The 12583-nt window shown below is 32.1% G+C and overlaps 1 protein-coding gene across 5 annotated transcripts in view; it reads right to left on the bottom strand.

The window, feature by feature from the left end:
- Nucleotides 1–7616: 7616 nt before the first annotated feature.
- LOC126893396 (very-long-chain 3-oxoacyl-CoA reductase) overlaps nt 7617–12583 on the bottom strand; it is a 96220-nt gene continuing 91253 nt past the window's right edge. For all 5 annotated transcript variants that reach the window (XM_050663534.1, XM_050663535.1, XM_050663533.1 and 2 more), the window contains exon 4: nt 7617–9037. In XM_050663534.1, coding sequence (XP_050519491.1) covers nt 8373–9037 — 665 coding nt within the window. In that variant the 3' untranslated portion in view covers nt 7617–8372. The remainder of the gene's footprint in view (nt 9038–12583) is intronic.

The raw sequence follows: 12583 nt of genomic DNA, 5'->3' as shown, positions 1-12583 counted from the left end.
GTTTAAATGATTCTCTCTCTTTCTAGTTCCATCCACCCTTGTAGAGGGCGCTTATACGTTTCTTAGCCAAAAGTGTTAGATTGATGCAGCTCATCTTCTTTCTTTTTTATTCTCTGGATAAACTGTGTACTGTTCCTTCCATTCACCTCTATTTCTTGGTTTGTTTTTGACTTCACCCTGTCATAGTCCAATTTTTTCGTGTTCTCTCGTTGTAGTTTTTTACAGTTGTTGTCTGGTCTTCCTCTGTTCCTTTTTTCCTCTGGTTGGTTGGTATTCAAGTGCTTTAATCTTTCCTCAAAGTATGACCAATCCATTTCCATTAATTTTTCTTAACTGTAGTAGATATGCTTGTGTGCTTTGTTCTTTCCCATAATTTTGTATCAGTTATTCTGTTGAGTCAGTTTATTTTCAGGATTTTTCTTTAAGATTTGTTTACAAAAGTTTGACGTTTTTTAGTTGTAGTTTCTTCTTATTTCCATGTTTCCACTCCGTAAATTTTCGATGAAACTATTAAAGATTTTAGTTTTTGTTCTTTCCGATATTTCGTTTGTTTGCCAAATTGTATTTGAAGCCTTGAATGCATGTTGAGCCTTTTTATTCTCGTTTGTACATCCTTTTTTACATCCCCCGTTCCTTTCCATGACTGATCCTATATAATATGTGAACTTGTCTACCTCTTCTTCTTCCTTACCGTTTATCATTATTTAATTATTTGGATGGTTATTATTTTTAAAGAGTTTGTTTTGAGTTTTGAGTACGATCATATCAGAGTACTGCGCCAACTTGTCAATTTTTGTTTGTATATGGTCTTTAGTTAGAAGGCAGATGTCATCCGTAATTTCAATTGTCAGTTACTTTTCTCATTACCCAATCTATTATAATAAGGAATAGGACAAGGGATAGTACACAACCATGTTTGACCCTACCTTGCACGGCTACATCTTCTGTTACTTCACTTGAGTGTTCCAGTTTAGCTTTATATCCTTCCTAGAAGAGTTTAATAAAGTTTATGAATTTTAGTGGTATTCCATATAACCTTAGCATTTTCCACATATGTACCCTATATACACTGTCGAAGGCTTTTTAAACTCGATAATACTCAAATCTTTGCCTGCTATACAAAAAGTGTGATCAATTGGAATGTAAAAACTGTAGGGGAATAACCCTCCTTAATACAGGATACAAAATATTTTCGAGTATCTTATATGGTCGTCTAAGTGCACATTCAGAGGAGCTTCTTGGAGAATATCAAAGTGGTTTTAGGCCTGGTTGATCAAGAACAGACTAGATCTTTGTGCTAAGGCAAATACTGGAAAAACCCAATGAATTCAATATCTACACAACCATATTTTCGTAGATTTTAAATCAGCCTATGATAGTGTCCTAAGAAATAAATTGTTTGAAACCGTGAATGAATTTCACATCCCCGATAAACTGATAAGATTGGTTAAGGCTACAATGCGTAAAGTTTGCAAAGTCGAAATACAGGGCGAACAATCACAGGCGTTTTCAACATAGCTCTGGAAAAGGCGGTCAGGGATGGCCGAATAGACAACCGAGGAAATATTTTTAATAAATCATCCCAAATTTGGGCATATGCAGATGATGTGGATCTACATCATTAAATAGTATCTAGTATATAATATAATATATATACTAATATAATATAATATACATACTTATATAATAGATATTTTATAGTTGCCCACACAACACGCAAGCTAGAAGAAATGTATACGACCTTCTCAAATGCCTCAAAAATATGGGTCTGCAAGTAAATAAGGAGAAAACTAAGATGATGGCATCAACACCCAACAATAGAGCCAGAAACATCGGTCATCAATTCACGGTTGATAACTCTACCTTTGAAGTGGTGGACAAATTCACATACTTAGGCTCCCTGATCACCAAGGAGAACATCATGACGGAAGAAATCAAGCGAATGATAATTCTAGCAAACAAATGCTATTTTGGACTGAGTAGACATATGAGAAGCAGAAACTTAAGCCAAAAAAAAATAACCATATACAAAACCCTTATATACAACCAGTGTTGACATATGGATCGAAGACATGGACCGTATCCAAGGCAGATGAAAAGTTCCTGCTCATATTTGAACGAAGGATCCTGAGAAGAATATTCGGTGGCATCTGTGAAAATGGTGTTTGGAGGAGGAGGTAATAAAAAGGAGGTAATAAAAAATAACGTAATATCTCTTATAAAAATAGGAAGACTAAGATGGGCAGGACCTCTAGCAAGATCTAAGCAGAACAACCCTCCTAGAAGAAACCTTATGTCACAACCTGTGGGAAGTAGAAATAGGTGTAGGCCAAAACTCAGATGGAAGGATGGTGTAGATGAGGATGGTAGAAAAATAGGCGCAGCAAACTGGCAACAGTTGGCAATAGATTGAACTGACTGGCGTAATAGACTTTGGAAGGTCGAGGCTCTTTTATAGGGCTATTGCACCATTCATGATGAATATTCACATCTATATCTTTATTCTATCATTAATTTGTTTGTTCCAAGATAATTCTAAGGGTAAAAATGTGGTCATAGGTGGAGCGTTTGGCACGGAAGCCTGCTTGATTGCTTCTCAGTTTTTTTTTATCTAATTCCGGCTTCAATGAAAAACTGAAGTATATTAAACACTATAATAAGAACTACGGGAAAGAAACACCTAACCAAATCTCCAAAGAAACATAAGGTGTGGATGACACCAGACATACTAGAACTAATGGATGAAAGACGCAAATTGAAAAATAATTCAGAAAAATACAGAGAGGTTGATACGAACATAAAGCAAATAATAAAGAAGGCCAAAGAATCATGGATTAAAGAACAATGTGTAGAAATGGAAGACTATGAAAGAAAGTATGACACATTCAATATACATAAAAAAGTAAAAGAACTTACAGGAACCCCAAGAAGACATCAAATAAGTTTGCTTAAGGACAAAGACGGAAATATTATTATAGACTTAACAGAAAAAAATTAATAGATGGAGTGAATACATAAGAGAATTGTTTGAGGACAACAGAAATAACATTGACAAGGTAAATGGTGAAACGGGACCTGAAATCCTAAAATGTGAAGTAGAAATGGCACTTAGAAATTCCAAAACTGGAAAGGCAAATGGATCCGATGAGGTTCCTATTGAATTACTAAAGCTCTTGAATGATGAATCAATAAGTATAATATTGCACTTATTTAACACAGTATATAATACTGGTATTATACCTCAAGAGTGGCTGCTGTCTACATTCGTTAAACTGCCAAAGAAATCCAATGCAAAAGAATGTTCAGAACATCGAACAATATCTTTAATGAGCCATCTACTAAATATATTTCTAAAAATCATCCACAACCGAGTTTATCAAAAGTTGGAGTCAGATATTAGTAATACACAGATGGGGTTCAGAAAAGGACTAGGTACTCGAGAAGCTCTCTTCGGTTTGAATGTTCTTACACAAAGATGCCTAGACGTTAATCAAGAAGTACATGCATGTTTTATCGATTTTGAAAAAGCGTTTGACAGAGTATGCCACGATAGGCTAAGAGACATTCTAGAAAGAAAAGACATAGATAATAAAGATCTGCGAATAATTCTCAACTTATATTGGAATCAGAAAGCTAACATCAAAATAGAAAACGAGATATCAAAAGCAATAGAAATACGTAGAGGAGTAAGACAGGGATGTATTTTGTCACCACTGCTATTTAATGTTTATAGTGAAAGCATCTGTCAGGAAGCCCGTTTGCAAGCAAATGAAGGAATATCAATGGAGAGGTTGTAAATAATATTCGATACGCAGACGACACTGTACTAGTTGCAAGAACAGTAGAAGAATTACAACGATTACTTACAAACATAAATATTGCTTGCAACAATTATGGCATAAACATTAATATCAAAAAAACCAAGTATATGGTCTTCAGTAAAATCATGACACAACCAGCACATATTAGTATAAACGGCATTCAAATTGAAAAAGTATCAAGTTATAAATACTTGGGAACTTTAATAAACGAAACTGGAGACCAAAACAATGAAATAAAAAGACGTATGTAAAGATGAGAAAATTCTTCTGCAACAGAGATACATATAAGGATCCCTGTACGATTAAGAATGCTAAGAGGCTACGTATTTAATACGCTATTATACGCTGTAGAGGCCTGGACTCTCAAACAGAACAACATAAAAAATATTGAAAGTTTCGAGATGTGGTGCTACCGTCGAATGCTGAAGATAAGTTGGGTTGAAAGAATCACAAATCTTGAAGTAATACGAAGGATAGGAAGAGACCCAGAAATTTTGTTAACGATAAAACGAAGAAAACTCGAGTATTTGGGTCACCTGATGAGGGGTCATAAATACGCATCACTTCAAAATATAATGCAAGGAAAAATAGAAGGAAAACGGAATCCAGGCAGTAGAAGAATGTCGTGGATGCGGAATTTGAGGGAGTAGTTTGGCTGCACCACTAATGAACTTTTTAGGTCAGCTGTAAACAAAGTCTTAGAAGAAGAAGGCTTCAATCTTTTCAATAGATATGATTTTGGTCAACACTTTAGATGTGGCCTTTATACAGGAGTGTTATTGCACGCCAATTTCTACTTAGATCTCCTTTTTCGGGTATTTTTATTATAAATCCCCCCTTCCACTTCTTTGGTAATTCTTCGTCAGTCCATATTTTGTTTATTCATTAATTTTGTTTATACGTTTCTTTTGATCGCTCATTATCTGATTTTACTAGATCAATGGATATATTGTATTTTTCTGCGGCTTTACCAATTTTTAGAAGCTTTAGTGACTTTAAAAATTCCTTCAATTTGTAATTTCTCCAATATTCACTTCTAACTCTGGCGATTCTACTTCGTCTTCTATGACTTATGTTATTTTATGTTTATCATAGAATTCTTCGAAGAATTCTTTCCATATTTGTATTATTTCTGTCTCATTTTTTATTATGTTTCCTTCTTTATTCTTTACTTCTCGTATATTTCTTTTCTTTGTGCTCTTCCTGTAAGGTTTCGTATGATTGTATATTGTGATCGTAGGTCGTTCTCCTATACTTCTGTTATATTTAGCATCTCATTTAGATAGCATCTTTTATCTTTTCTGGCTTGTTTTTTACTACTGCGTTTTTTGCTTTGAATTTCCTTTCAGTTGCCCTCTTTTCTTTCGATCCTACCTTTCGCGGGATTTCTTCTTTGATTTTTTCCTTTCTTCTCAGTTGTAGAGTATTTTTAGTTTTCCATATTTATTTTTTCTTTTTTTCAGTCCAATTGGATTTCGTATGATTATATATATTGTGATCGTAGGTCGTTCTCCTATACTTCTGTTATATTTAGCATCTCATTTAGATAGCTTTTTTTATCTTTTCTGGCTTGTTTTTTACTACTGCGTTTTTGCTTTGAATTTCCTTTCAGTTGCCCTCTTTCCTTTCGATCCTACCTTTCGTGGGATTTCTTCTTTGATTTTTTTCCTTTCTTCTATCAATTGCAGAGTATCTTTAGTTTTCCATATTGATTTTCTCTTTTTTTCAGTCCGATTGGATTTCGTATGATTATATATTGTGATCGTAGGTCGTTCTCCTATACTTCTGTTATATTTAGCATCTCATTTAGATAGCTTCATTTATCTTTTCTGGCTTGTTTTTTACTACTGCGTTTTATGCTTTGAATTTCCTTTCAGTTGCCCTCACTTCTTTCGATCCTTCCTTTCGTAGGATTTCTTCTTTGTTTTTTTTCCTTTCTTCTATCAATTGTAGAGTATCTTTAGTTTTCCATATTTATTTTTTTTTCAGTCCGTTTGTTTCTTGTGATGTATTTATCATTATTTGTTTAAAATGCTTTCATTTTTCTTCGACTTACTCTCCAGTACTCCAGTTCGTTGTGATACAGTTCGGTTAATTGAAAAATTCTTAGCGAATTTACTTCTTATACTTTCTTGTTTTATACAGGGTGATTCATTAAGAATGTCCAATCTTCGAGTTATAGATTCTAGACCTCAAAAATATTAGGATTTAACCCAAATCACTTAAATAATATGTGACTCGTTACTGAGTTACAGGGTGTTTTATTTAAACATTTAATAACTATTTTCACCCATTACTTTAAAACTATTTCGCGTATCCTTATCATACTTGGCAGAAAATATAGGTACTGGTGGACACCATACGAAATTATGATAAACAAACGTTTCTGCCTACTACCAGAGGCGTACGACAGGGAATAGTGAATGGTTGACCCTTCCCAAATTCTACTCCACTGGCGAAATTACTATTTTAGTGCAATATTTAGATTCTCCATTACTTTCTATGTAAATAATATACTCTTCATTAGTAGCGATAAAGCCATTAGTTTTCGAGATATTTGAAGTTGAAAATTAAACGGCATAACTATTTTGGTTTAATGCGTTGAGCCCGTTCATTTTTAACTTCAAATATCTCGAAAACTAAGGATGCTATCGTTACGAATGAGGAGTATATTATTTACATAGAAAGTATTAGAGAATCTAAAAATTATGCTAAAATATCAATTCCATCAGTGGCGTAGATTTTGGGAAGGGTCAACCGTTCATTTTCCCCTGTCGTACGCCTCTGGTAGTATTGAGAAACGTTTATTTAACATAATTTAGCAGGATACACAGTGCCCACACTTATTGGCAAGTATTATAACGATATGTCAAATACTTTTAAAGTACTGGATACAAATAGGTAATTTTTAAATTATTAAATCAAATATCCTGCAACTCAATAAGGAGCCACATTTTATTAAGTGATTTGGGTGAAATATTAACTATTTGTAGGTAGTGTACACAATGCAACATTATGTTAAATAAACGTTTCTGACTACTACCAGAGGCGTACGGCAGGGAACATTGAATGGTTTACCCTTCCCAAATTCTGCGCCACTAGCGGAATTACTATTTTAGCGCAATTTTTCGATTCTCCAATACTTCCTATGTAAATGATGTACTCTTTATTTGTAACGATAAAGTCATTACTTTTCGAGATATTTGAAGTTAAAAGTGAATGGGCACAATGCATAGCACAAAATTGATGTGCCGTTTCATTTTCAACTTCAAATATCTCGAAAAATAATGACTTTATCGTTACTAATATTATTTACACAGAAAGTGTTGAAGAATTCAAATATTGCGCAAAAATAGCAATTCCGCCAGTGGCGTAGAATTTGGGAAGGGTCATCCATTAATTATCCCCTGTCGTACGCCTCTGGTAGTATGTAGAAACGTTTGTTTATCACAAATTCGTAGGGTGTACAGTACCTACACTTTATGCCAAGTATGATAAGGATACGTGAAATAGTTTTAACGTACTGGGTAAAAATAATTAATAAATTTTTAAATAAAACACCCTGTAACTCAGTAACCAGCCATATTTTATTTAAGTGATTTGGGTTAAATCTTAATATTTTGAGGTCTAAAATCTACAACTCTGAGATTGGACATTCTTAATGAATCACCCTGTATATGGTGTTTTTTATTTTGTAATAAATGTTTACGTTTAATTCTTCAATGTTCTAAAATCTTCTTTCTTTCTTGGCTCTTTTATGTTCTATGATTTTTTAAATCTATAAAAATAAATATATAGTACTTAAATTATTTTATTCAATTATGTATAACAATATAAATAATATAACAAACAACAATTTAAACAGAAATATTTTACAATACAATTCACATCTTAATTTGATGAGAACATAGATTCCTAAAGGCAAGGAATAGATTCATTCGATATTAATGACTTAATCTGAAAGGGTATCACTTTGTCTAAAAAATACGATAAAATCTTTATTTTGGTAATATTTATGTTACAGTTTGATTTTACATTGAAATATGAGGTCCAGAGTTTTAATATTAATTATAGAGCCTAATAATATTAAGTGTATACAAAAAACTGGGACCCAATATTTTCTAAATGTAAAATAAAAATCTATTGACTAATATTTGCAGATTTTTACGTTACTACAGCAACTGTCAAATCTCCAGAATATTTTTTTATAAATAAATAAAATTTGTAACATGAATTCGAAACATCCTCTGCTACGTAATATAAGATGTATAGTTGCTAACAAATTAGTGCAGAAACCTTAAGCTTATTACAAAGTCATTTGTATTTGAGTGGTGTCTTTAAATTTCGAGATTTAAACATACTGAATATGAGGTGTAATAAATTAAACGTACAATAGATTAACATTTATTACTTTCTATCTGTGCAGGAAACTTAACGACACGACTCAAATACAAATGACTTTGTAATAGGCTTCAGTTAAGGATTCTGCAACAATTTGCTGGCAACAATATATCCAATTCTTTATTACCTAATGTTCACAATGTTCTCACATTACTGTACTGCTCTTCTTAAAGCCCTCTTTCTTATATTGGTCATGGTTCTGAAGATCACCCACCGTGATAGTTTTGGTGATATGCAGTCTAAGGTATTAAGGAATGACACTAATAAGGTATGGGGAAAGTATCCAGTCGTTTTTTCTTTAACTCCGATAGTTTTTACGGCTTCTGTAACATAGCCTATTGGAGAAGGAGCCATCCAAGTTGAACTCCTTATCTTTGACATATTGGTAGCCACATAACCTGGCAATAAGCACTGTACAGTAATGCCAAATTTAGCGTACTCCGAAGCAAGGTCTTCAGAGAACTTAACCACGTACGCTTTTGACGCAGCGTATACAGTTAGCAAAGGGTTGGGGATTTGAGCTGCCGTGGAAGAAATATTGACAACTACTCCTCTTCTTCGTTCTACCATTCCGGGCATTACAATCTTGCACATGTTTGTAACAGAGAAAATGTTGCAGTTGATAAGGTTTACAAAGAATTTGTCTTTTTCTTTTACATCTAAAAAGTATTCTGGGTGATTGTAGCTCATGCCGACGTTGTTGATTAGAACACCAATATCCAGACCAGTCAATTTCTTTTCGATGTCGCTATAAATCTGATCGGTGTCTGTGAAATCAGCGACAAGAATCATGAATTCCACTTTATACTTTTGACCTAAAACAAAAAAAAAATAATTTTCATCAGGAATAAAAATCACTTGGTAATTTTCTTTAAAAAAATCCATTTTATTCAGATTTTCTAAAAATTAATGTTGTTCTGAAGCTATTTTCTTGTGGCATTTTTATAATCAAGTATATTCAAATGGGAAATAAGCCACAATTTTACCTAAAAATGATTTTATTAACGTTTCGACGCCCAAGTCGGGTGTCGTTGTCAAAATACAAAATAATACTAAATAAATAAAAATGTTGTTGCTTAGTAAAAAATTCTTCTAATAATTTATTTAATCTGACTCATTTATATCGGCAATTCAGACACGTATTATACATTTTAAAGTAGACGACTTTAAAATGATATTGCCAATATTGATGAGTTGCGTTCCTGGGACGACTTTACTAAAAGATAGTTCATTCGATTACATGAAATCAATCCCAACTCAAGAATATCCGCCACAAAAAATCATAGCATGTGATCTGTCTTTAAAAAGACAACCAAATGCAACGGTGGCACTGAAATTCTCGCGTTAGAGATTCCATAGTAAATCACGAGGGAAAACCAGGAAAAACCTCGTGATACTATCCCGACATCGTAAGTATTTGGGTTTACATTTAGTTTACTCTCAAAACTAATACCAAATTCTGACTTGATATTTTAAATTTTAAATAATACTAAAATACTAAATATGTACTAACTCGATATGTTACTGATTTACTAATTGTGGTATTTTCTTTCTATTGACTTCCTCCTTTAATATGGGTAACCACATCCTACTGCATTCAAGTGGAGAGATTCAAGTATAGTCCTAAAAGAAGCAGATAGTAAAAAGAGAAAAATCAAAGAAGCGGCTCTAATTATGCTAAATGAAACCAATTGTGTCGCAAATTCCTCGGTAGAATGCAGTAGGATGTGGTTACCATATTAAAGGAGGAAGTCAATAGAAAGAAAATACCACAATTAGTAAATCAGTAACATATCGAGTTAGTACATATTTAGTATTTTAGTATTATTTAAAATTTAAAATATCAAGTCAGAATTTGGTATTAGTTTTGAGAGTAAACTAAATGTAAACCCAAATACTTACGATGTCGGGATAGTATCACGAGGTTTTTCCTGGTTTTCCCTCGTGATTTACTATGGAATCTCTAACGCGAGAATTTCAGTGCCACCGTTGAATTTGGTTGTCTTTTTAAAGACAGATCACATGCTATGATTTTTTGTGGCGGATATTCTTGAGTTGGGATTGATTTCATGTAATCGAATGAACTATCTTTTAGTAAAGTCGTCCCAGGAACGCAACTCATCAATATTGGCAATATCATTTTAAAGTCGTCTACTTTAAAATGTATAATACGTGTCTGAATTGCCGATATAAATGAGTCAGATTAAATAAATTATTAGAAGAATTTTTTACTAAGCAACAACATTTTTATTTATTTAGTATTATTTTGTATTTTGACAACGACACCCGACTTGGGCGTCGAAACGTTAATAAAATCATTTTTAGGTAAAATTGTGGCTTATTTCCCATTTGAATATACTTGATTCTAAAAATTAAACAATATATGTGTAAAAAAACCGCCACCTATACATGACAGTTAGAATTAGTGTAGCTGAATTGTCGATTTCTATTATTAGTCCAGGGTAATAAGAATTTTCTCAGGACACTCGAAGATCCAGGTAGGTGACTACTTTTTTAGTTATTATTGTAGACCTATAGGAAGAAAACCTACCTGTTTCCTGCCTAGAATGCGCGTCCGTTTTTTAATTATTAACAATTTATTGCAGGAATCGCGATTTTTTCGATTTTTTGCACCCTATTCAAAAGCTAAACAATTGTCATAAAACTACAAAATTTAATTTTTTAGAACATTGAAAAGCCTTCAAAATACCGATTTTTGAAAGTTAAAAAGTTAATTTGTTGCTACGCAAACTGCAAAATAAGTAAAAAATCGATATTTGTTAATAACTTTTACTAAATTTACCTTAGAATTTTAGGGTTTCACGCAAAGTTGTTTATTTTGGTACTTAACAAACTCTCAAAATTTGAGACCGATTTATTAATTAGTTTAGTTAATTCTATTTGTTTATCCTAGAGACAGTTATTTTGCAATAACATAAGACAGAAAATAATGAACATTGGGCAATTCTGAGTATGCCGAACGAAAGTAGAAGACTGATAATATCAAAAATGTTTAAAAAAAGATAAAAAAATTAATCAATATAATCAAAAATCCTAAAGCCAAAGGACATCGCACACATCTTATGGAAAATATAATGTCACTCAAATTCAATAAAATTTATACGAATAGATTCGTTTTAAATTAACGGTCAAATCTTATCATTGAGCCAATTCCATATTTTCAATAATAAGAGCAGAAATTGATATAAATAAATCTGAAATCAAATGTATACGTACATAAGTTAGAGAGAGATAAAGTTAGAGAGAGACGTAAAATATTTTATAATACCCAAATTTTCGGTACTCCATAAATCAGCGGATTAGTTTCACTAATCCGCTTAGGCCCAGCGGGGTTTAAGCTCTTTTGAATAGCACCCAGAGCAATAGTGATTGTAACTGACAGTTTTACTGACTCCAAAAATGTGATTTCGATAAACTTTAATTCCAATTTGCGCCGTAATTAATCATAATTAAGAGTTGGCGCATTGATAAGATTTGACCGTTAATTTAAAACGAATCTATTCGTATAAATTTTATTGAATTTGAGTGACATTATATTTTCCATAAGATGTGTGCGATGTCCTTTTTGAAATTTTGTAGTTAATAAACATTTTGAATAACTTGACAAATATTGTCCGTAGGAACAATCTGTACAATATCCGAATACAATATCCGAATATGTACAAATTCAGAATATAATATGTATTCGGAAAGCTAGTATTTTAACACGAATTTTCAAATTAAAAATTTTGCCTGGGTTCATTAGGGACAAAGTTAGCCATTTGTTTTTTTTAATTCACAGCTAATTTGTTTATAATAATTAAGGGATTTCATTGATGCCTTTTTAAATAATGCGATTTGTATTTTTTGTTAAAAAATGTGCATAAACATTGTATCTTCACAGCACCCTCTACGATTTTTCAAAATTGTAGTTCAAACGGTTACTAGGGGTAACCTACGAATCCACCGAGTGAAAATACCGAAAAAGCAATTTCAAATTAATACAATTTTCTGTATCTCCGGATCAACTCAATGGATTTTCATCTTTCTTTTTTTAATTCGTATGAAATTTCTACGTACATTACAAATTTGCAATTTGTTTATAAATTTATTAATTAATAATCAGTCTAATTTGTTTAAACAATTCTTGAAAAAATATTTTTTTACAAAAATCTATTTGTTTAATCATAGTATCATTAATGATCATACACAAAGTTAAAGTTCACTTTAATAAATAAATTATTTTTATTAGATAATTATTTATTGAAGATAATTTATTTATTAAAGTATACCTTAACTTTTTCTATGATTAATAATGATAGTCTGATTAAAAACATGGATTTTTGGGAAAAAATATTTTT

The sequence above is a fragment of the Diabrotica virgifera genome, chromosome 10, assembly GCF_917563875.1.
Source record: "Diabrotica virgifera virgifera chromosome 10, PGI_DIABVI_V3a".
NCBI lineage: Eukaryota > Metazoa > Arthropoda > Insecta > Coleoptera > Chrysomelidae > Diabrotica > Diabrotica virgifera.
This window is presented reverse-complemented; position numbering and strand designations above follow the sequence as displayed.